At 46.7% G+C, this 24,401-nt stretch overlaps 2 protein-coding genes across 4 annotated transcripts in view; one reads left to right on the forward strand and one right to left on the reverse strand.

Moving 5' to 3' along the window:
• The window catches only part of RGP1 (RGP1 partner of RAB6A GEF complex), a 96,360-nt gene that overhangs the window by 55,632 nt on the left and 16,327 nt on the right, over positions 1–24,401 (forward strand). For all 3 annotated transcript variants that reach the window (XM_086960018.1, XM_086960015.1, XM_086960017.1), the window contains exon 7: positions 12,766–12,893. In XM_086960018.1, coding sequence (XP_086816144.1) covers positions 12,766–12,893 — 128 coding nt within the window. The remainder of the gene's footprint in view (positions 1–12,765; positions 12,894–24,401) is intronic.
• Positions 6,438–12,339, reverse strand: LOC147725871 (uncharacterized). The gene is made up of 2 exons (XM_086962712.1): positions 11,590–12,339; positions 6,438–6,995 (listed from the first exon to the last, which is right to left on the reverse strand). Exons 1-2 carry the CDS (start codon positions 12,337–12,339, stop codon positions 6,438–6,440), a joined length of 1,308 nt encoding a protein of 435 aa, XP_086818838.1.

Genomic DNA, 24,401 nt, shown 5'->3' on the forward strand with positions numbered 1-24,401 from the left:
GCAAATCAGTCTGACCCTGTGCCTCATGGGAACAGTCCAGCCCGAACTGCCAAGCCATGTCTTCCCTGGACGGGAAACAAGCATCCTGGGACCAGTTTCGGATTCATAATCCTCATCAGCCAGGCTATCTTGAATCCAGTAGCCAAGTGAGCAAGGGACTCACGTCTGAGCATACCCTGCCAACTTAGGGCGAACAAAGCAAAACAAAAGGGGATGATAGACGGAGCGTTTGAGCAAATCAAACACTCACCCCCAGTCAACTGATCTGGGTTTAATTCATCACCATGGACGAGGCAGCTCCCTCACTGCTTTAGGGAGGGTTTGTACTGCCACGAGGCAGCTCCCTCATTGCGCTAGGGAGGGTAGGTTCTGCCTCGAGGCAGCTCAGTCAAGACTTTAGGGAGGTTATGTACTGCCTCGAGGCAGCTCCCTCACTGCTTTAGGGAGGGTAAGGGGCAGCTCCCTCACTGCTTTAGGGGGGGGGGGTACAAGGCAGCTCCCTCACTGCTTTAGGGGGTAAGAGGCAGCTCCCTCACTGCTTTAGGGGGGGGGGGTACGAGGCAGCTCCCTCACGGCTTTAGGCGGAGGGGGGGGTACGAGGCAGCTCCCTCACTGCTTTAAGGGGGGTACGAGGCAGCTCCCTCACTGCTTTAGGGGGGGTACGAGGCAGCTCCCTCACTGCTTTGGGGGGGGGGGGGTACGAGGCAGCTCCTGCACTGCTTTAGGGAGGGTAGGTACTGCCTCGAGGCGGCTCCCGCAGTGCTTTAGGGAGGGTAGGTACTGCCTCGATGAAGCTCCCGCCGGCTTTAGGGAGGTTCTATGGTGGTTATAGGTGAATCCAAAAGACAAATTACATTGGGATGGGGTACTTGGGCTCGTTTAACGACATACCAGGTACATGCCCTACTAACACTAAACAACTAGAAATAGTATCTGGGAGTCAAATAGGCCAATTCAGAATCTACTTTGAAAACAACCAAAAACCATATTGTGTGGTAATTGAAGTGACGTGACTATGTGTCTTACTGTACACTAATTCTCCTCTTTGGAAAAAAGTGCCCATCAGTTCCCGCCTGAATCCACCCTACATCATCTGGGCTCTCCTTACCCAGGAGAAAATGTGGTATTACTACCAGTTTGGCAATGGTAGTATAACCTTAGAAAATTTCCAAGGTATGTTGATAGGACCGTCAAGATGTTATTATGCGGGTAACCAAATTACAGTGCCAAAGTAAATGTGAAAAATGGTGATGTTAAAATTAGGTAACTATTGAGTGGATGCATATATTTTATTCTGTTCCCTCAAAGCTCCCAATATTAAAATGTGAATAAACAAACAGATTTAACAAAATATCTGTTATTCAGTATGGTCAACATGTTTCAGCAAGTGTGATGTATTTTATCACTGCTTTCTTCAGGACCTAGTTCTTAATGGCTACTGTATAAATAAATAAAGGAAAAATATCACCTGTATATTTTCACTTTTGTTCTGTCTTCTCCACTATTATTGGTGAACAAGAAAACAATTATACGTGCAATTGTGGAAACAAAGTAGAAACTTTGAAAGGCAAAAGATCTTGAACTCATATTAGGGCTAAGACAACATTTATTTATGAAGTTGGTTAATTAATCACCATATCTTGTTATTAGAAAAGCAAAATTGCTACTTTTCTTACCTCAAATTTATAGGAGGAAAAGCATCACCGCACCTGGCCGCTGCTCAGGTATGAGGAGCACCGCACTAGTAAAAACACAGAACATGACGCTTGAGTTCGCACAGATAATGACGCGTGTTAGCACAGTCTCAATTACTTATAGATAGATATCACTATCTTATGTTCATAGGAACTATCGTAGTTCACCTATACATGATTGACTATGTGTACAGGAGTATATATACCGATACATGTCCACGCCTATCCGATTGTTCATAATGGGGCGTGTCAGGGTAAGTAAAGTTAATGCCCTTGTCGAGGCATTCAATTTACAGACATGTTGTTAATTATTGTAACCACCAAGGACACAGATATCGTGTTCCCAGCCGGAAAACATCGATATTATTTGAGAATGGTTTATCTTGAGAATGGATTTACTTAAGAATGGTTTTGCGCACCAAAAGACACAAGTCACTGAGTGTATCGTGGAGATATTTTATATTTTATGCACTTTGCATGCCTCATGAGTGATATTTGTATAGTCAAAAACCCGATAGTAGAGGCAGATGTGTAACTCATATTAACTTCTTGAAAGGCACCAGGCAGCAATGTTAAGTGATTGTGGCACCATTATTCCGCAATGTATAGACTCTGATATATCTTGTCTCCCACCAGGCACACCGAGTCTCTATTTGGGTCTCGCCTGCGCTGCGTGGAACTGCAGTCATGGAAACATATCGAGCGTGGCGCGCCGCTTATTCCAAAAGGGGACGACAGTTTCAGCGCTGCTTGCCGCTTGTTATTAAAGGAGGCAACTATTTACCGCATTAATTTGTGCATTTTGCGCTGCACTCAAGGAACGCAGGTCAACAGAATAGCTTTCTAGTGCAACTCAAGTACGCCGGGCGCTGCTTGTCCCGTTTTATTAAAAAGGCAAACTTTCTACGCATATCATTTGAAGTGCACCGACTGATTGTAATGACTTCTTCCCTACCTTCCTGTCGGTACTCCGAGCGTCCCTCTGTGCAATCTGGGGGGGGGCGCCGGAGCTCTGGTGAAGTGCCATTTTGTTTATCTGCGGTCATGTGACCTCATCTCCCTCGTGACCACTAAGAACTACAAAAAACCGTAGTAAACTTGGGAATTGTAGTTTCATTATCCTCTGGTGCACGAGAAACTACCAAAACTACGTGGTGTGCATGGGAGTTGTAGTATATCATTTTTAAAGCTACGTGGTGTGCAAAGGAGTTGTAGCATAGAACCTTCTGTATAGATTTACAAGAAAACTGCGCAGGATACGCAAATTACATAGCCGCGTGTTTGTCTGGGACTCGGGACTGATTGTCTTTTAAAACTAAAGGTCTGCATTTACACCGTATCTTACTGGGGAACAATATAGTGGACTGATTATTAGAGAATATTTCTCTGTGTCAGTAGATTCGTCAAATTGAATCATTGGTAAAAGTCTCAAGACATCTGTTGTATCTTTGAGATACGTTGGCATTTTGCTGACCATGGGGTACCATCCGATGTCGGAGGCAGGCAACCAGATTAACAGCACACTTTTTAGAGCAAAAGTGGGTCTATCGATTAAATAGTGATAAGGTGAGTCCTGCCTTATCACTATTTAATCGATAGACCCACTTTTGCTCCCGTTTGAAGAGAAAGTTTGATATATCAGCGACATGCTCTGGTATTAGCGGTTGCTCCAGAACTGTCCACTGAAAATCATTTGGGCTGTGACCTTTCTCTAAAAAGTGTGCTGTTAATCTGGTTGCCTGCCTCCGACATCGGATGGTACTTTTGTGTTCGGATATTCTGACCTTAATGCGCCTAGTCGTCATACCGACATAACGTAATTGGCAGGGGCACGTAATCAGGTAGATCATCTCGGGGATTGGTTCCCTCCTCGAACCTTTGTCTACGTTTGTAGATCACTTTCTTAACCCCATGGTCAGCAAAATGCCAACGTATCTCAAAGATACAACAGATGTCTTGAGACTTTTACCAATGATTCAATTTGACAAATCTACTGACACAGAGAAATATTCTCTAATAATCAGTCCACTATATTGTTCCCCAGTAAGATACGGTGTAAATGCAGACCTTTAGTTAATATCTAACAACACAACAGTATATAACATATGGAAATTACAGATTTCCCCAATAAGATCCCTCAACTGGGTTGACACTTGAGAACTGCGCTAAAATAATATATAAATAGGGTAGTGCAGCCAAGAGAAGCTTATAATAGTTCTCCTCGAGTGTTCGTAATATCTACCTTTAGCTGTAGTGTTCTATAGTCATACCATGTAATCGGCTTCCCGATTGCAGAAGGATTCGCCAAATTTAAAATCTCATAATGATAATGGGCATAGACACCCATAGACACAACTGAGTTTGGCACTTAAGAACTGCGATAAAACAACAATATATAAGCAGGGTAATGCAGCCAAGATAAGCTCATAATAGCTCTCCTTGAATGTTCTAAGTATCCACCTTCAGCTGTAGTGTTCCACAACGATACCTTGCAATCTTTTTACCGATCATAGAGGAATTTGCCAAATTTGACATTCCACAATTATAATGGGCATATACACATATGGTTTTAAAAGACAATCAGTCCCGAGTCCCAGACAAACACGCGGCTATGTAATTTGCGTATCCTGCGCAGTTTTCTTGTAAATCTATACAGAAGGTTCTATGCTACAACTCCTTTGCACATCACGTAGCTTTAAAAATGATATACTACAACTCCCATGCACACCACGTAGTTTTGGTAGTTTCTCGTGCACCAGAGGATAATGAAACTACAATTCCCAAGTTTACTACGGTTTTTTGTAGTTCTTAGTGGTCACGAGGGAGATGAGGTCACATGACCGCAGATAAACAAAATGGCACTTCACCAGAGCTCCGGCGCCCCCCCAGATTGCACAGAGGGACGCTCGGAGTACCGACAGGAAGGTAGGGAAAAAGTCCTTACAATCAGTCGGTGCACTTCAAATGATATGCGTAGAAAGTTTGCCTTTTTTAATAAAACGGGACAAGCAGCGCCCAGCGTACTTGAGTTGCACTAGAAAGCTATTCTGTTGACCCGCGTTCCTTGAGTGCAGCGCAAAATGCACAAATTAATGCAGTACATAGTTGCCTTTAATAACAAGCGGCAAGCAGCGCTGAAACTGTCGTCCCCTTTTGGAATAAGCGGCGCGCCACACTCAATATATTTCCATGACTGCAGTTCCACGCAGCGCAGGCGAGACCCAAATAGACTCGGTGTGCCTGGTGGGAGACAAGATATATCAGAGTCTATACATTGCGGAATAATGGTGCCACAATCACTTAACATTGCTGCCTGGTGCCTTTCAAGAAGTTAATATGAGTTACACATCTGCCTCTACTATCGGGTTTATGACTATACAAATAGCACTCATGAGGCTTGCAAAGTGCATAAAATATAAAATATCTCCAGGATACACTCAGTGACTTGTGTCTTTTGGTGCGCAAAACCATTCTCAAGTAAAACCATTCTCAAGATAAACCATTCTCAAATAATATCGATGTTTTCCGGCTGGGAACACGATATCTGTGTCCTTGGTGGTTACAAAAATTAACAACATGTCTGTAAATTGAATGCCTCGATAAGGCCATTAACTTTACTTACCCTGACACGCCCCATTATGTACAATCGGATAGGCGTGGACATATATCGGTATATATACTCCTGTACACATAGTCAATCATGTATAGGTGAACTACGATAGTTCCTATGAACATAAGATAGTGATATCTATCTATAAGTAATTGAGACTGTGCTAACACGCGTCATTATCTGTGCGAACTCAAGCGTCATGTTCTGTGTTTTTACTAGTGCGGTGCTCCTCATACCTGAGCAGCGGCCAGGTGCGGTGATGCTTTTCCTCCTATAAATTTGAGGTAAGAAAAGTAGCAATTTTGCTTTTCTAATAACAAGATATGGTGATTAATTAACCAACTTCATAAATAAATGTTGTCTTAGCCCTAATATGAGTTCAAGATCTTTTGCCTTTCAAAGTTTCTACTTTGTTTCCACAATTGCACGTATAATTGTTTTCTTGTTCACCAATAATAGTGGAGAAGACAGAACAAAAGTGAAAATATACAGGTGATGTTTTTCCTTTATTTATTTATACAGTAGCCATTAAGAACTAGGTCCTGAAGAAAGCAGTGATAAAATACATCACACTTGCTGAAACATGTTGACCATACTGAATAACAGATATTTTGTTAAATCTGTTTGTTTATTCACATTTTAATATTGGGAGCTTTGAGGGAACAGAATAAAATATATGCATCCACTCAATAGTTACCTAATTTTAACATCATCATTTTTCACATTTACTTTGTGTGGGGTTTCAGCTGGGTTGTCAAACAAATCCACGGACAAGGGGGTTTTTGGTAGGGCGGGTTTTATTATCTTGTACAGTCTCCGTTTTATAACAGGAATCCGGTAGAAAGGAAGAGGGTTTGCAGCCTCTTCAGCAGCCTCTCGTACTCTGCTCCGCCTCCTCGTCTCCCGGTGTCTGCTGGGAGTCGTAGTCCGTGCTTCCGCCGTGGTCGCGTGGGGTCCGGGGGATGTTGCCAAAGTGAAGAAAACAAAGAAAACCAGTATTACTCGGCTGTCCTAGCCGAAGAGGGGTGAGGGAAGGGTGGTGAGGAGACACTCGTGCAAGTTATCTACCCCGCTATACGTGAGGGACTGTGCAGGAAAAGGCGGGGGTTTTGGATAACGGTGCCCCGTGAGGGTCAAGGTGGCTTGCCCAGATTACGTCCCGCCCAGCCCAGGAAACGAGACCGTACCTGTCCTAGCCACACTTCCCGGGAAGCGTGGCTGGGCGATGCGCCTTCTCGGTGGCCTCCTGGCGTGTCGCTGCTGTCTCGCTTCTCCGTAGGGATGACTCTGCTGCTCTCCACTCCCGGTCCGTCCCGGTCTCGCCTATTCCCGCTGGGGTCGTTGTTTTCACCTTCCTCGCCTCCGTCCTCGGACTTCCACCACTCCTCTCCGTCCTGGCTCTTTCTCCGCTCCTCTCCGTCCTCGATCCTCCACCACTCCTCTCCGTCCTCGCTCCGTCTCTGCTCTTCTCCGTCTTCGCTCCTTCGCCGCTCCTCTCCGTCCTCGCACTCCAGTCTCCTCTCTCCTCCTCCAGGTGTATCACACACCTGTCTAGGTTCAAGGCAGGGTTTTACCGAGCTGACGTGGGAGGGTCCATGCTCCATTGCCGCCCACTTAAAGGTACAGGGTCCCCCACTTTCCAACACCGGAAGACAGCTGACCACGTCCGTGGTTTTCCATGAGTCCGTGTGCTGAAACAACAGAGGCAACACATGAATAGGTAGGCCTGGGGGGCCCGTGTCCGGGTCCCCCGCGTCACACACCTCCCCCCTAGGATTCTCCCGATCGGGGAGAGGAAACCTGGACAGGAAATCCGCGTTGGCATTGTCGCTTCCCTTTTTGTGGCGGACCTGGAACCTGAAGGGTTGCAGTGCAAGGAACCACCTCATAACCCTCGGGTTGTTGGAGATGTTTCTACTCATCCATAACAGGGGTGCGTGGTCAGTGTACAATACGAACGGATGCCCCTCCAGGTAATAACGCAGTTTGTCAATCGCCCATCGAATGGCGAGACACTCTTTCTCAATGGTGGGATATTTCACCTCTCTAGGGAACAATTTCCGGCTGATGTACAGAATGGGCCTCTCACCCCCCTCCCCTGAGTCCTGGGACAACACGGCCCCGATACCAAAGTCTGAGGCATCCGTTTGGAGGATAAATGGTTTTGTGAAATCTGGTGATGTCAACACAGGGCTCGTTGTGATGGCTTGTTTCAGGGATTGGAAGGCTTTCCACATAGCAGGTGAAGGGTTATGAAAGTCATACCCCTTCTGATGTTTCTGCAAAGTATCCGTCAATGGGGCAGCGATGTCCGAAAAAGAGGGAATGAACCTTCGGTAGTAGCCCACTAAGCCCAAGAAGGCTCTCATGTCTTTAGTGTTCTTGGGGAATGGAGTCTCGGTGATGGCTCTTACTTTTTCTATCTGAGGTTCTATTGCTCCATGTCCCAACAGATAGCCCAGGTATTTAACCTTCTGAAACCCAACCCTGGACTTCTTAGCGTTGACGTGGAGTCCTGCGTCTCTCAACTGTCGGAGGATGATCTGGATATGTCGTAGGTGGTCCTCCCATGATGGACTAAAGATAATGATGTCGTCGAGATACGCCGAGCTGTATCTCTGGTGCCCCCGCAACACTTCGTTCATTAGTCTCTGGAATGTGGCCGGGGCGCCATGTAAACCGAATGGGAGGACGTTAAATTCGTATAGCCTGTCTGGGGTTGCAAAAGCTGTTTTCTTTCGGTCCTCTTCATGAAGTGGAACCTGCCAGTATCCCTTGGTCAGGTCTAGGGTACTGATGTATTTGGAATCTCCCAGTTTTTCAATGAGCTCGTCTATCCAGGGGATGGGGTATGCGTCAAAGGAGGACACCGCGTTTAACGCTCTGAAGTCCATACAAAAGCGGCTACTGCCGTCGGGTTTTGGCACCATCACGATGGGCGAGGACCACTCACTTCGGGATGGCCGAACCACTCCCAAACGGATCATTTCGTCGACTTCTCTCCTTATGGCTTCTCTTTTCGCTGCTGGTATCCGATACGGGCGTTGCTTGATGGTAACGCCTGCAGGGGTCTCTATCCTGTGTTCAGCCAGTTGGGTTAGGCCCGGTAGGTCAGAGAATATTGGTTCAAAAGGGAGTAGAACGGCGTGTAATCCCTCTTGCTCGTTCTTGTATAACTCCTCATTGACCACCAGCTCTCCCAGCGTGGTCTCCTTGTTGTTACTGAGGGTGTCTGCCAGATTGGATGTCACCAGGGCTGTCCCTAGCCATTTTTTTAATAGATTAATGTGGAATATCTGTGACTTCTTCCCCCTCAGGCGTAGACGATAAGTGGTTTTCCCTATCGTCTCGATGACTTCGTATGGTCCTTGCCACTCGTTCTGGAATTTCTTGGAGGTGGACGGTAGCAGTACAAGGGCCCAATCGCCAATTTGTAGTTGTCTCCACTTCTTCCCTTTGTCGTAGTGAACTTGCTGCTTTCTTTGACTCCCTTCCAGGTGGGCGAATGCCAATTCCCGTATCTTCCCGAGTTTATTCTTTAGATTCTGGCTGTACTCTAACAGGGTTCTGGTCTCACCCGTTGGCTCGGCTTCCCACACCTCCCTAGTCATGTCCAGGAGGCTCCTGGGTTGGCGTCCATACAGCATCTCAAACGAAGAACAGCCTAAACTGCTCTGCTTCTGGCCATGGATTACGTATAGGGCCAGCGGAAGAATCAGGTCCCAATCGCTCTCGTTCACTGTTAGCATTTTCTTGAGTACGGACTTAAGGGTCCCGTTGTATCGCTCCACCAGGCCATCCGTCTGGGGATGATATACCGAAGTTTTTATCTGGTGGAGCCCCAGGAGAAGGCATACTTCTTTCATAACCCGGGACATGAACGGAGTCCCCTGGTCCGTTAGGATCTCCTTGGGGAACCCCACCCGCTAAAACAGTTCCATGAATTTATCCGCGATGTTCCTGGAAGTGGGGGTCTTCAGAGGGAACGCTTCAGGGAAACGGGTGGCGTAATCCACTATTACGAGGACGTATTTGTATCCTTTTCGTGTCGGGGGCAGTGTGCCTATGAGGTCCATGCCAACTCTCTCGAACGGGGTTCCAATGATGGGAAGAGGTTGGAGCGGCACATCGGCTGGCCTCTGGGTGTTCTTCCTTTGACACAGGTCGCAGGTCTGACAGTGAGTCTTGATGTCATGGTAGATACCAGGCCAATAGAAGCTTCGTAGTACGTTTTGGGTCGTTTTTTCACTCCCGATGTGGCCCACAAGCAAATGCGTGTGTGCCTAGAACATTATTTGTTCTCGAAAACAAGTAGGTACTAGCAGTTGCATGGGGTCTTCTTGTTTGGCTTGTCTATAGAGGAGATCTTCCTTAATCAGAAATCGAGGATAGCGTGGTTGTGGATTGTTCAGGTCTTGGTGGGCCTGTTCCCAGGCGTTGAGTAAGCTGGCTACATTGGCCTGAGCAAACCGAAAGCTCCTATCGCCCTCCCACGGTTCCGGGGAGGTCCGAGCCGGGATGGCTACTGCCTCGGTCTCAGTCTTCTGTTGTAGGCGGTCTTTAAAGAGTTCCAGGAAGTGGGGATTGTCGGTCCCGAATATAAGATTCTCGGGAAGGGCATCCATTACTCCGACCTTCACTACCAAAGTGTCCTTTCCCTCTATCTCAATGGGGACGTAAGCTACTGGATACCCCTTAACGTCCCCATGTACACATCTGATATACACTAAGGCATCTGGCATTACCTGGTGGGGCCTCACGAAACATTCCTGTATCACTGACTGCTTACACCCCGAGTCTAGGAGAGCCTTGACTACCTTACCGTTGACTGCAACACTCACGTGATAGGCTCCGCCCAGCTCCGCTGAATACATGACTGCCTTGGGCAAGAAGCTGACGTCCATGGGTTCGTCCTGGGATCGTTTCTGTGGGCAAAGGCGGGCGATGTGTCCCCACATCCCACAGTCGAAACACTGCAGGCCCCGGAATGGGGTCTCCGTTGGCAATGGTCTTGGAGGCGGTAGCCCCGGAGGAGCCCGCACCCTACGTTCTGGCCGGGGAACTGGCCGTGGCGCCTTCTCAGGTTCCGACGTATGTAGGCGGGGTTGAGCGCGTACATAGGTGGCCGCCATTTCCATCGCCTAGGCAGTCGATAACTTGGAGTGCTGTCGGAGCCACCTCTGTGTTCCAAAGGGAAGGGCTTCGAGGAATTGCTCCAAGTAAATCTTGTCCATTATTTCCTCCTTTGTACTTGTAGCAGGGACAAGCCACTTGTCTGCTGCAGTCTTAAGGCGAAAGAACAAAGTTTTCGGGTTATCCCCAGGTTGCCCTCTCTCCATGCGAAAGCGCACCCTATACGCCGCTGCGTCTAATCCCAAATGATCCAGAATGATCACCTTGATCTGTCCATATGGGGTCTGTCCGTCCCCATTGGCGACTTGATAGGCCGCCTGTGCCTCGCCGGTCAATAGGGGTGTGAGAAAGAATGGCCATTTATCCAGGGACCATCCACATGCCAAGGCCACCCTCTCAAAGTTCGTGAGGAACGCGTCTGGGTCTTCTCCTGAGACATACTTCTGCAAGGAGATGCCTCTTGGGGTGGGCGGTGGACGACTCTCCCTCACCGGATTACTGGCTGGGTCGACGGTGCGCATCCCCTCGAGCTGGCTCACTACTGTCGTTCTGAAGGTCTCTCTGTCCAGTTGGGCGGCGGCCAGCTGCTGTTCAACCGCCCATCCCAACTGCTCCTGGCCTTCACTAGGGCCTGTAATATCTCCTCCATCGTCGTGTCCCGGATGGGTTCCTCGGTTATGCCCGCATTCTCCACCACAGTTGGGGTTTCAGCTGGGTTGTCAAACAAATCCACGGACAAGGGGGTTTTTGGTAGGGCGGGTTTTATTATCTTGTACAGTCTCCGTTTTATAACAGGAATCCGGTAGAAAGGAAGACGGTTTGCAGCCTCTTCAGCAGCCTCTCGTACTCCGCTCCGCCTCCTCGTCTCCCGGTGTCTGCTGGGAGTCGTAGTCCGTGCTTCCGCCGTGGTCGCGTGGGGTCCGGGGGATGTTGCCAAAGTGAAGAAAACAAAGAAAACCAGTATTACTCGGCTGTCCTAGCCGAAGAGGGGTGAGGGAAGGGTGGTGAGGAGACACTCGTGCAAGTTATCTACCCCGCTATACGAGAGGGACTGTGCAGGAAAAGGCGGGGGTTTTGGATAACGGTGCCCCATGAGGGTCAAGGTGGCTTGCCCAGATTACGTCCCGCCCAGCCCAGGAAACGAGACCGTACCTGTCCTAGCCACACTTCCCGGGAAGCGTGGCTGGGCGATGCGCCTTCTCGGTGGCCTCCTGGCGTGTCGCTGCTGTCTCGCTTCTCCGTAGGGATGACTCTGCTGCTCTCCACTCCCGGTCCGTCCCGGTCTCGCCTATTCCCGCTGGGGTCGTTGTTTTCACCTTCCTCGCCTCCGTCCTCGGACTTCCACCACTCCTCTCCGTCCTGGCTCTTTCTCCGCTCCTCTCCGTCCTCGATCCTCCACCACTCCTCTCCGTCCTCGCTCCGTCTCTGCTCCTCTCCGTCTTCGCTCCTTCGCCGCTCCTCTCCGTCCTCGCACTCCAGTCTCCACTCTCCTCCTCCAGGTGTATCACACACCTGTCTAGGTTCAAGGCAGGGTTTTACCGAGCTGACGTGGGAGGGTCCATGCTCCGTTGCCGCCCACTTAAAGGTACAGGGTCCCCCACTTTCCAACACCAGAAGACAGCTGACCACGTCCGTGGTTTTCCATGAGTCCGTGTGCTGAAACAACAGAGGCAACACATGAATAGGTAGGCCGGGGGGGCCCGTGTCCGGGTCCCCCGCGTCACACTTTGGCACTGTAATTTGGTTACCCGCATAATAACATCTTGACGGTCCTATCAACATACTTTGGAAATTTTCTAAAGTTATACTACCATTGCCAAACTGGTAGTAATACCACATTTTCTCCTGGGTAAGGAGAGCCCAGATGATGTAGGGCGGATTCAGGCGGGAACTGATGGGCATTTTTTTCCAAAGAGGAGAATTAGTGTACAGTAAGACACATAGTCATGTCACTTCAATTGCCACACAATATGGTTTTTGGTTGTTTTCAAAGTAGATTCTGAATTCGCCTATTTGACTCCCAGATACTATTTCTAGTTGTTTATGGTCACAGGTGAATAACACACATTATGTTGGATGGATGGCTCTTCTTTCATTCTTGCACGGTGCCTAGAGTATTGACAGTTGCTCTTGCTAATGAATGTGCTAGTGGTGGTTGGCATCCTAAGATCAATGTTGTAGCCAATGTCCCGCTTCTTGTACTGAGCAGGCCTGCACACACCCTCTCAATGCTTCGGAGTTTGTAAGAGTTCTTTCGATGGATGAAAGGGAGGGGTTTAGAGGAGGGCGTTGGTTGTTCTGACTCCATGTCATAACTTTTCACCACAGATCTCTATAACATCAGTAACAGTCGTGGGAAAGTTGGCACATTTTGCATTTTTAAGACTGTATATAAGATTGGAGAAGACGTCATTGGGACCTTCAACTTCTTCGAAGGAGACATTCCCTGCCTACAGGTGAGTGCAGCCAGTCTCTCCTCTGCAGACCTTCTGCCCATCCTCATCTGTCCTATAAATCGGCGTCCTTTCCTTGTTTTGTGGCAAACTCACCCGACTGACTCAAATGTTGCAGATACTGTCTCTGTAATTGCAGGTTGTGATTGCAGGCCTTAGGCGTTTCTTGTTGTTTTGGGGCCATCATGGGTTGCTGGGTTGTACCCTGATGACTTGTCATTTACTGCTGATGTATAAAGGCCATGAGTACTTGTGCACTGGAAGTTTAGGCTGCTCACATGACTCACCCGGATCAGTAAAGTAGTGCAGTGCAGGCTTGGGCTAAAAGGTGGTGGTGGGTTGGCGTCACAGATATAACATGACACAGTAGACAACATCCTGTACGCTCAAAATCTAGCCAATGCCAAATAAATATGACAATGATATTTTTCGTTAAGTAAAAAGAGCTGGTAGAATATAGTGCACAGAGATAATCAGAAGGTGCTGACCCCAAGGTTTGTTTCTAGTTAGTCTTCTGTGCCATTGTCGCCTGGCTCCAGGGAATGCCTTCTGGGGAACTGTGGGACTCATTGAATCCTTTCCTAGCAGCCTCTTCAAAGCTTCTGTTAGTGGCACAGAGGTTGCTTTGATACGTTTAGCTTTCCATTTCAGTGGCTGCAGATCTGGAGGCAAGACTGGATCGCTCAGTGGGATGAAACTCCAGCGGCCTATTTTCAAGTCACCAAAATAAAAACAGTAAGAAGTCACTGAAACCAAAAAGACAACTCCCCCAAACAAGGATCTCGCCCACTGTAATCAGTGGTACACTATATTTTCAGCGTTTCTTCAGAATATCTGTGTACATGTTAACGGTGGCAGGTTGCTGGACAAGACATAATTTGCGTATTTCAAAAAACAATTAAGGTCCCATTTGGTTGAAAAGGGCAGATGTTTGATTTTATTTGCACGTGCTTTTGAAGTCCTTTGAGGGTACCCACCTTGATTACCCTCCCCTCTGAAGCTACTAGAGATGCTCAAATATTTCCAATGACTGGCGTACCCAATGAACAATAATCCTGCATAATACTGATCTGTCTGGCGCTGATGATGGGAAGGATAACGGGAACATTATAAGTTAGAGGAGGGCCTGGGAACGGTGCCAGCTTATCACTTTACTTGAGGAAAATAGTCTTTGCTGCTCCATAACCTGGACCAGTTGAGGGTCTACTTTTAGCTCCTTGTGACATTCTCCGATCTATGTGCTGATCCTCCCTAAATAAGGACAAACTGAGATAGGAACTCGAAACGCGTCAACCACGTTTTCTGTTAGGCCAATCTAGCAAAATTGCCATTTTAAGAATTTTTGTATTGTTGCCTCTTGAGATGGCCTATTGTAGAAAATGTGTACATTCATAATGTATAGTTTATTATAGAATTGAAGCAAGTGATTTATACTGTGATAACACTTAGTCGTTTGTTCCCCAGGGTGGGTTTTCTAATGAATGTATATATTGTGTCTGTTGGAATGTGTGAACGAGCTGCAACACCAGTATGAGTGTTGTGCACTGGTGTGTTTGAGGAAGAGAATGTTGTTGTAAATGTGAGAAGCGATGGACATGAATGATGTTTTTTCATGATTATAGGTTTCCTGCGGGGACTCCTGAGAAGCCCGTTGTCTTTGTTATTGTAAAGGTTCTTTTGAATTGAAATGATTTTGATTGTGTTTTGAACAATAAATTGATTTATTGAAACTGAAAAAGTGGTTTAGAAGGGCCAGTTTTATTCTGTCTCTTTCTACTTCAATTTTGTTGAATAGGTGGCAGTACTGGCAATTTGTAGTTGTTTATTGTTATAGTGGCGTGGCCTTACTGCGGAATAGCCAAACTCTCTCATTGTTTTTCTCCTTTTATTAAATTTGGGCGCTCATGGAGAAGCACAGTCTTTTCAAGCTGTGGGTGGACTGCCCCCAGACATCGTCGAGCAATAGCCCATAAATGTTTGGTGGGTGCCATGAGTGTACGGCAACTTATTATGATATCCTTTCTTCTTTGGGTGCCGGGTCTGAGTGTGCTCCATGACATCTGGAAAGTTTGTCTTGTTATATTCTGGGGTTTTGTTAAAGAAGGAGGTTGGTGTCGGGCTGCTTCCTTGGCAAGATGATTTTGGTGTCGTTGGACATCCAAAGTCTTTGCAAAATTGTTTGAGCTGATCTACTCTGTAGGTATGCAACATTTCAATATCAAACTCCAGTTCTGCAGCCTCACTCACTAGTTTACTTTTCTGAGACATGATGCGTGGATACTTTAAGGTTCAAGCAAAAATAGAGCCAAAAACAAAACAGTGTGTGGTTGCGTAGTGGTCCGCACTAAACTTGTGATGTACACCAATCACTGTGAGTCGAGTACAAATACAGGTTCAAATCCTCGCCGCTGACCACCAATGTTGAAAATGTGGGTCTCTAGTTGGCAGAGGTAGGTACCCTTGTCCAAATAGGGACGCTTGATTCCAGTCCGGGTAAGGGGGATACACACTTTAGATCGCCCCTGCTCAACCACTTGGTAGCTTGGCATGAGCAGACAGGCTTTTCCCAAAGGCAATGTGTAAAGTATTTGTACCAACACACATAGTAACACAGTGGAAACCCCACAAAAGGGCACCACGCCAGTTTAGAAAAATAAAATATCTTTATCTAAACTCTACAAGACCAAAACGTCAAAAATCCAACATACACATAAAAATATGACTTTCAAAAGGTTTCAAGAACTTGTACCATAGAAAACTTTGGATATGTGACTTTTACACAAATTACCTGTAGTTGTGTCAAAATTCACAAGGCCAAACAGCCGCAGATTCGGAAACAAAGAGATGCGTTAACTCCTGAGACCTTGGGTAGGGGATTCGACAGTCCCGCTGCACGCAGAGGAAGGGTTGCGTGGAATCCGGTCTGCATTGGGAGTGATGCGTCGATTCTTTGTGACGGTTCTGGTCCACAGGTGATGCCTCAGGAAAACTTGCCGCACAGGTGCGTTGTGTGGAAAACCGGGATGCATTGGTGATTGATGCAGCGACGTTGATGCACTGCAGCGGTTTTCTTCAGCTGCGATCCCTCAATGCGTTGATTCTTTCAGAGGAGAACAGACGGCGTGCCTTTTTTTCGCAGCTGCACGGCGATGCATGATAATTCTTCTTGCGCCATGGAGATGCGTCCGAAAAACAGCCACAAGAAGAGCGATACATCAATTTTTGCAGTTCTTCAAGTTTCTTCTTTCTCCCAGCTCCCAAACAGCAGTAACATCCTCCAGAGGTCCAAAACTGGCACAGGCACCTCCTAGCAGGTCAAAGCAGAATTCAGGGGAGCTGGGGGTGAAGTGTTTATGTCCCCGAGACTTCAGAACAGAAGGCCAGCACACACAGGTCCTTGGAGATCACCTTCAAGCAGGGGACACAGCTCACAGCAAAGTTCTTCTCCTTTCCTTGGCAGAAACAGCAACTGCAGGCCAACCCCACCCAGCAAAGGGGCAGTACTTCTCCTCAGTCTCTCCAGCTCTTCTACTTCGCAAAGGGTTCTCTTGAGTTCCAGGAATGATCTTAAGTTCTGGGGTTTGGGCCCCAATAATTATACAGCAAAATCCTTTGTTCTCTGGTGGAAGGTGACGCTCTGTGCCCAGTCAAAACCAGTTCTGTCCTCTCTCTTGCAGCTTCCTGGCAGGAGGTGTAGACCGTATTGTGGAAGGCAGACCAGGCCCGTTCAGGTGAAAGGAAATCTTCTCCCCCTACTCTAAATGCAGCGCTGGTCTACTCAGCCCAGCTCTGACTCATCCAGACTCTCTGGAGCCACTGCACATCCCCAGCTCCTGTCACTCCAAAGCCAGACAGTCAATACACATTCTAGCTGAGGCACACTGGATGGCTAAGCAAGAAAATACCTACATTCTAAAAGTGGTATTTTCAAACACAGAATGTAAAAATCACCCTCCCTAAAGAATGCATTTTTACATTCTGAGTTCAGGCATAATAAACTTTATTTTCCTACCTTGTTCCCAGGGGTAGTTATGCTTATAAGTTGTTATAAGACAACTCCCAATTCTATCCTATGGGAACAGATAGCCTTGCAATTGTGAAAAACTAAATGTGCAGTATTTCACTATCAGTACAGGCCACACACACGAGGGCATGTCTAACCTTTCACATACACTGCTCACTGCCCACAGGGGTACCTTTGACCTACACTAGGGGTGACTAACATGTAAGAAAAGGGAAGGTTAGGGCCTGGCAGGTAGGTGCACTTGCCAGGTCGACATGGCAGTTTAAAACTACACGCAGACACTGTAGCGCAGGCTGAGATACCTTTTCAGGGCTACTCATGTGGGTGGCACAATCAGTGCTGCAGGCCCACTAGTAGCATTTGACTTACAGTCCCTGGCACACTTAGTGCACATTACTAGGGGCTTACCATTAAACCAAATATGCCAATCGGGGGGAGCCAATCATAATAATAGTTTTCATAGGGGGCACTTGCACTTTGACACTGATCAGCAGTGGCAACGTGCCCAAAGCATCTAAGCCAGCAAAAAATGAAATCCAGCACAGCATCAAAAATACAGGAGATAGAGGCAAACAAATCAGAGAAATCCACGCCAAGGATGCAAGGTCTAAAAGTACCAAGTTCCGCTTTTGCGGTAGTTCATATTTGTCTAACTGCAAAAAGCCCAAAATACATTACGGGGCATTTTTAAGATTTCGAAAGTCTTCTACCGCGCTAAACGTGGGATCTGAGGGATCAGTGGGCTTAGGGGGGTGCACTATGGTAATCAGTAGTGTCCTCCCCATCTCACAGTACAATCTAGATTGAAGCAGGCTCTGTACCCATACCAAATCCAGAGACCGGCATCTGGTAGGACAGAAGCAGAGTCCTTCAGCACCCTGACCGGTGATACACAAAAATTATCTTGGCATTCTGTTCCCTATCTTTCCAGTGTGCCCCAGGAGTCCTGTGTGAACCCAGCAGACCAGCCACGTAGGATTTGTCAGTGTGGTGTCACATGATGCCCACAGCCCCCAATCTGAATATTCTGTGGAGTTCACAGGAGTTATCTCTGCTAATGAAGGTACGCCTATTGATTTCTCATCTGAGGCATTCCACAACTATTCAAGTCTGAGCTCATGCTGAGAGCTGGTAGAGGCTTATGCTAATTAGCCTTGAGACAGTTCAGACAGGTAAAGGGTAACTTCCTTAAAGTTACTTTTCCTGTAATATTTAGTAAATGTTTGATCACCATCAAATGGGATTTTTAATGACTATTAAATATAGTTTAATCATTATTTTATAGCTGGTCTCATTCCTGAGATACAGTCTTAATATTTTAATATCTGTATTCTAGTTTTTCAGCTCGAATCTTTTCTAGATTCACATGCTGTGCATTGTTCCTCATTATTCCATAAAACCTCAAGTCACTCCTACATATGCCTTGTACCCTACAAGGTAGGGTGCATGGTATGTAAAAGTGAGAAATTGTAGAAAATGTATGTTACCGTGTCCCTACAGGGACACGACCCTAAAAGCTATTTTCAATGTGGCAAGCTTAGCTGTCCTTATGTAGAAAACAAAATGGTTACCTGTAGGAGTAATTTTGCAGCTGAAGAATTTTCTGGATTCACATGCTGTGCATTATTCCACCAGGAACAATCCTCTTGTATATTAATCCTTCTTCGCTTTCCTCTTTTTTTGAGGGTGTTAGGAGTCGACTGTCCTGACCATTTGCTACTTAGTCCAACCTCGTCTGACGTCAAACACCCATCCCCGGAAGCCTCCACCAATGATCGCGGTCTTCAGATTCTTTTTTCCGTTGCTGGGTCTGGAAGCATTGCTAATAGCTCTTCAATCGCAGAAAGAAGAGGGATATACTGAAGACAACGTCAAAGTTCTTGAGAGAACTCAATACCGTGATCCGATTTATGTAATATCTAGTCAGGTTTTTCCACCCTGCGGAGAAGTAAGGGGCGTACAAGACTGCATGTATAGGTAGGCCAGAGAATGCACAAGTAAAGGCCCTCCTGTTCTGAGTGAAATGAAGAACACATTTTTTTGTTTCTACCCGGAGTGTCACCACAAGTCTGCCCAGAAGGACAATTATCAGGTTTGCAACCTTTGCCTACTAAGAGACCACAGCACGAACAATTGCTAGGCCTGCACAGAATTCAAACCGAAAACTTAAAGCGCAAGTGAGAAACAAAGACTTGGGTTTGTCGAGCAAGGAGAAGGACAACATCACGGAAGGAGCCATGGGAGAAGGCTCAAATGTCCGAAAGGAAGACATTGATGTTGAGCAAGAACACCAAAAACACAGTGAAGCGGCCACAGGTAATTTTAAAGAAGCAGAGTGCAGGCAAGTCTCGAACAATGGACTCTAGTGCCTCAAAGGCTGCCTCAGTGCCGATGTTTGCGCCGACTGAAGGCAAGTCGAAGTCAAAAGTGCCCCTTGGATCCCACACTAAACTCCCCGCATGTGGGCTTCTAGTTTAGTGGATACTCAACATTATCCAACTCAGCTATTGCTTAGTTTTGGTGAAACACCCACCAGGGGTGGGTACCAAAGAAAAACACCCATACAAAAGAAGTAAAGACCTATCCATGATGAAAGATGAGAGAATTGTTGCAGGAAAGGCAATTGAGAGAGTGCCCTTGAAGAATTTCAACTAGGGTAACTACTCGACATACTGTCTGATACCCAAACCACACGTATCGCTATGGCCTGCACTAGACCTCTGTGTTTTTTTAAGCAAGTTTATTAAGACGCAAAAATTCTAAATGACAGCACTGCAAGGTGTCATTCACCATTCAGAAGGGACACTATACGCAACCACAGGCCTAAAATATGCGTATCTCCACATCCCAATGAAACACAAGCACAAAAAAGCATTGTGCTTCATTATAGACGGATGTATGTCGTTACAACGCATACTTTTACTCCGCATACCATTACAACGCGGTATTTACAACGCATACCGCTACAACGCATAGCGCTTTGGGGTGCTGGATAGTGGTAAGTATAATTTACTATTCTAACTCCAGTCCCCGTGGACCCTAGGGAAGGTGTTGGATAGTAAATTAAACTTACCTCTTATCCTAGAGCGCCCCCCAGCGCAATGCGTTGTAACGGTATGCGTTGTAATGCCTGCGTTGTAGTGGTAGTGCGGAGTAAAAAATGCGTTGTAACAGGTGCATACCTTATAGACACCAATTCAGGGTGCTGCCATTCAGACTAAAATCAGCACTCCGAGTGTTTACGGAATGCTCAGCAGCAGTTGTGGCATCCCTGAGAAGGAAGGGAATACACTTATACCCTTACCTAGACGACTGGCTGGTAAAGGTGAACTCACTACACAAGTGCAATAACGTCATAAAACAGTGATGACGAAACTCCAAAGACTGGGGTTTTCCATAAGCATGGAAAATCATCACCGACACCAGCCAAGAGAAGCTCTTTGTGGGACCAAGAATCAACACAGCAGAGGTGAAAGCTTACCCTTGTGAGAAGAAAATACTGGTGATAACACAAGAAGCTTGCCAATACTGGAAGAGTCAGTCTCTGACCGTGACAACAGTAGGGAAGATGCTGGGAATGATGGCTTCCTGCATACCTCTGAAACCATATGCAAGGTTACACATTTTGATTTCTTTTATTAACTGTGCGATTACTCAAAATCTTTACAGTATAAAACAAATGAACAGCGACCCCCTCCAAACCACCCTTCCCCCAGGAACAACGCAGTGTTCAGCTTTAAAATAGCACAGTGGCTACATGGGCTCAATTTATTATAAAAATCCAACAGGGTCATTCTCTCCGTGATATTAATTGTCATTAAGAAAAGTTCTTAACGTGCCCCCTGATGGGCCCCAAGTTCAATTTCTGATTCCAGTGACCTTGCAAAAAACCCCTGGGTTAGGTGACGACTGACCGGGTTAGGGCACCAGATGATTTTCATTACAGAATGACAGGACCCCTGAGCTCTGCGGCATTTTGATGGGAATCAAGTGCAATTCTAATTTGATGGATAAACTTGCCAACTCTGGCAAGTGAGCAGGTTGTGGTTTCTGAGAAGCACCAGTCAGAGGCCTCTCTGCAGGTTCTGAGGCCCAAGTCCCATAGGGTCGGGCGCATAAAACGACGACGATCGCTGGCCAGCTTTGGGCAGCAGCATAAGAGATGTAGCCAGGATTCCCTGTGGTAATTGCATAACCGGCAGGAGATGATGTTGTCTGTACATGCCCGTTTTGGGTTGAATTCTGAAATCTTGAGGGCAGTGAGGCACAAGTACAGAATTTTCTTTCTTGCTTGAGCTGAAAGTGAATCTCGCAAATATAGTTGAGCTTTCCCAGGAGTATATGACTTATCCAGGGCCAGTGTGAGGGAGTTGTACCAGAGTGATGAATGATCCAGTTCCGATGAGATGGTCTGGACTTGGTGCTTCACAGCTTTGGCCTAGGCAGAATAAGGAATTTCGTGAAGGGGCATGCTCTTTGCCTCGATTTTCAGTTGGTCTATTGCTTGTTCCAACTTGGAGTGCCATGGGGAACCCGCTGCCCTGAAAATAAATTTTAGGAAATATTTAAGATTGTTTTCAGGGGCTTTCAGTACTCTGATGTAATATTTTATTAGGTCCCCCTGTAGTACCAATTCCGGTCTGTTCAATCCTATTTTCGGCCTTAGCCTGGTGTTCCTTGCTTGTCTAGGAGCTTGTAGCACCGTCTTGTAAGCTTTTATCTGGGCTGCATTGATGACTTTCTCAAGTGCTCCTGGGAAGGTTAAGTGACCGTAAGTGATTGCGGGAATTAGTTTTGCCCTAAGTACAGTCAGCAAGGGTTCTGTAGATGGACTTACTGGCGATGGCTTAAATGTCTGAGAGACAGGTTTTATTTGTTAATTCTCTGTGTTCACTCCTTTATGTGTTTGGCTGCTGTGGCCCTCTCCGACACTCATATCCCCAGATAATTGTAGGGTGTAGCTGTCCTGATTCGGTGCTCACCCAAAGACCATGTTGCTTGTTTTTTGTGAGGGTATTTACCAAAGATTACTATCTTGGTCTTGCTCTCATTGATCTGTAGGGTATTTTACTTGTTGTATACGGCAAGACTATTTAATGCTCATTGGAGCCCCACCCTAGTGTGGTCCATGACCACTGTATCGTCGGCATACCTGAGAGTTCCTAAGGCCAACTTCTCCAATCTCGGAGGTACTAGGCTGGCGTCTTTCAAGGCTTGCCCCAAGTCTGCAGTGTACAAGTTGAATAGTGGGCCAAAACGCATCCCTGCTTTAGTCCGGTGTTAGTTTCGATTCTTGGTGTTACGATTGTTGGCCTCAGTTTGATCCGGACCCATATCTCCTCGTAGAGGGCTTTTATTGCTTTTAACAGGGTTTCCGGGATCCCCCAAGATTCGAGTTTTACCCATAATCGTCTTCGATTGACTTGGTCGAAGGCCGTGGAGTACTCTATGAAGCAGCAAAACAGGGGCAGCTTATTACTCAATACGGCTTGCTTCGAGAGGTGAGAGAGCGCTAAGATGTTGTCAATGGTGGAACTATTAGCCCTGATGCCAGTCCCTTAGGGCCGGGCGCAGAAAACGACGACGACGAGAGGTGAGAGAACGCTAAGATGTTGTCCATGGTGGAACTATTAGCCCTGATGCCAGTCTGAGAAGGCGGGAGAATGCCGTTTTTGTCCACTCAGGCCTCTAGGTCCCTTAGTAATAGGCGGGCATATACCTTGGCTTCTATATCAAGAAGGGCTATGAGCCTGTAGTTAGCAAGGTTTGAGTGGTCTCCCTTCTTATGTATTGGAAATAAGACCAAGCCTTTCCAAGATGTTGGTAAAATGCTGTGGATAATGAATGGTTGTACTGCGGGGTAAGTATGGATGCAAGAAAGGCATGAGCGGCTTTGAAGACTTGGGCGGGAATGCCATTTGGGCCAGGGGCCCCATCTGTTCTTATCGCCCTTATGTACCTTACAGTCTCCTCCTCTGTATAAGTGACGGGCTGACTGGGCACTGTAATATCTTTCAGCGCGCTCGGAGTTTTACTGGTTACAGCTGCTGCCTGCGACCACTCTGAGCTGAGAGAGCCCATCTTGTTTGCTTCACTAGTGTACAGACCCTTTATGTACTGTTCCCACACGTTGCCAGCAACGCTATTTCCGTTGCGCTGGCTTCCAGAGCTCAGACTATTAATATATCGCCAAAGCTTGCTGTTGTCTTTTTCTTTAATTAGTGAGAACACTTTAAGCCACTGTCCACTGTCTTTTCAACTCCCAAACTTTCTTCTTATAAGTGGCTCGCAAGGCAGGGATGGAGGACATCTGTGGCAAGTAGATACCTTTCTTTTTTGCCTTAATTGCCTTCTTAAGGGCTCTTTTTCTTTGTGTCAGGCACCTCGGTTTCCTACGTTCCGGCAAGGATTGATTTGAGTGTCGGCTGCTTCTCGATTGGTGTTACCCAAGTTCTTCTGTAAATCCTTATCTGTGTTTCCCAAAAATGTGTGATGTTCTTTATATCTTGTGTCTTTAGTTCCCCCTCCCTTTTGGCTACATACTCCGACAGGCTATGACTAAGGTTGGCCGTCCATTTTATTCTTTTGAGGGCTAGATGATGTTCATCGCCTGTGGTTGCTCCAATTGTTTCCTGGGCTTCCACCTGTTCCCGGGCCAGATTAAAAGAGGCACAGATGCCTGTGGTTGCTTTCGTCTCTGTCGTCCACAGCGAAGTAACATAGTTTGTGTGCCTGCCCTTCATTGATGAAAATATAGTCTATGATGGAGACATTCCTGAAGCTCAATTTAAGGATCCATGAGGGCCGGCTGATTTTTTTTATTTTATTTTATTCCATGAGTGGATTGTAGGTTAAAGTTTGTGAGGAGTAAGATCAATGGGCCCGATTTCTTCCCATTGCTGGGTGCGACTGGATCTAACCCAGACCGCTCCTGTTGAAGTCTGCCGCAATGATCAAATTATGATGCTCAAATCTGATGAGTATGTCTTCCAGGATGCTGGTGAAGGATTCCATGGCCTGTTCCGTTTAAAGTTTAGTTGGGTTAATGTAATAATTAAATAGTAGCAGATGATGGGGCTGTCGTCCCTTTTTCAGCCCCTCAATTATAATGGCTTGAAGGTCAGGTGACTCTACTTTTATTTCTTTGATTTTAAATGTGCAAGCGTGACTTAAAAAAATTGATAAATCCCCAGACTGGCGTTTAAAGATGGTCCTTTTGGTCGCTGGTATGTGATGTTCACAGAAGCAAGGTTACACATGAGACCAATTAAGGAATGGGTCCAAAGCCAGTGGGCACAAGCTGCGGATAGTTGGGAAGATCTAGTGGTTGTCAGGCAAAGAGTACCGGAGGAGATGGTCTGGAGGAACAAGATGAATATAACAACAGGAAGACATCTCGTATAACTAGCTCCAAGAGTACCTATCACTACAGACGCCTCACATGTGGCATCGAAGCGCCTATGGAGGAGATCAAGATCAGCGGGATC

Source organism: Lissotriton vulgaris, chromosome 3_1, assembly GCF_964263255.1.
Source record: "Lissotriton vulgaris chromosome 3_1, aLisVul1.2, whole genome shotgun sequence".
NCBI classification, from domain to species: Eukaryota; Metazoa; Chordata; class Amphibia; order Caudata; family Salamandridae; genus Lissotriton; species Lissotriton vulgaris.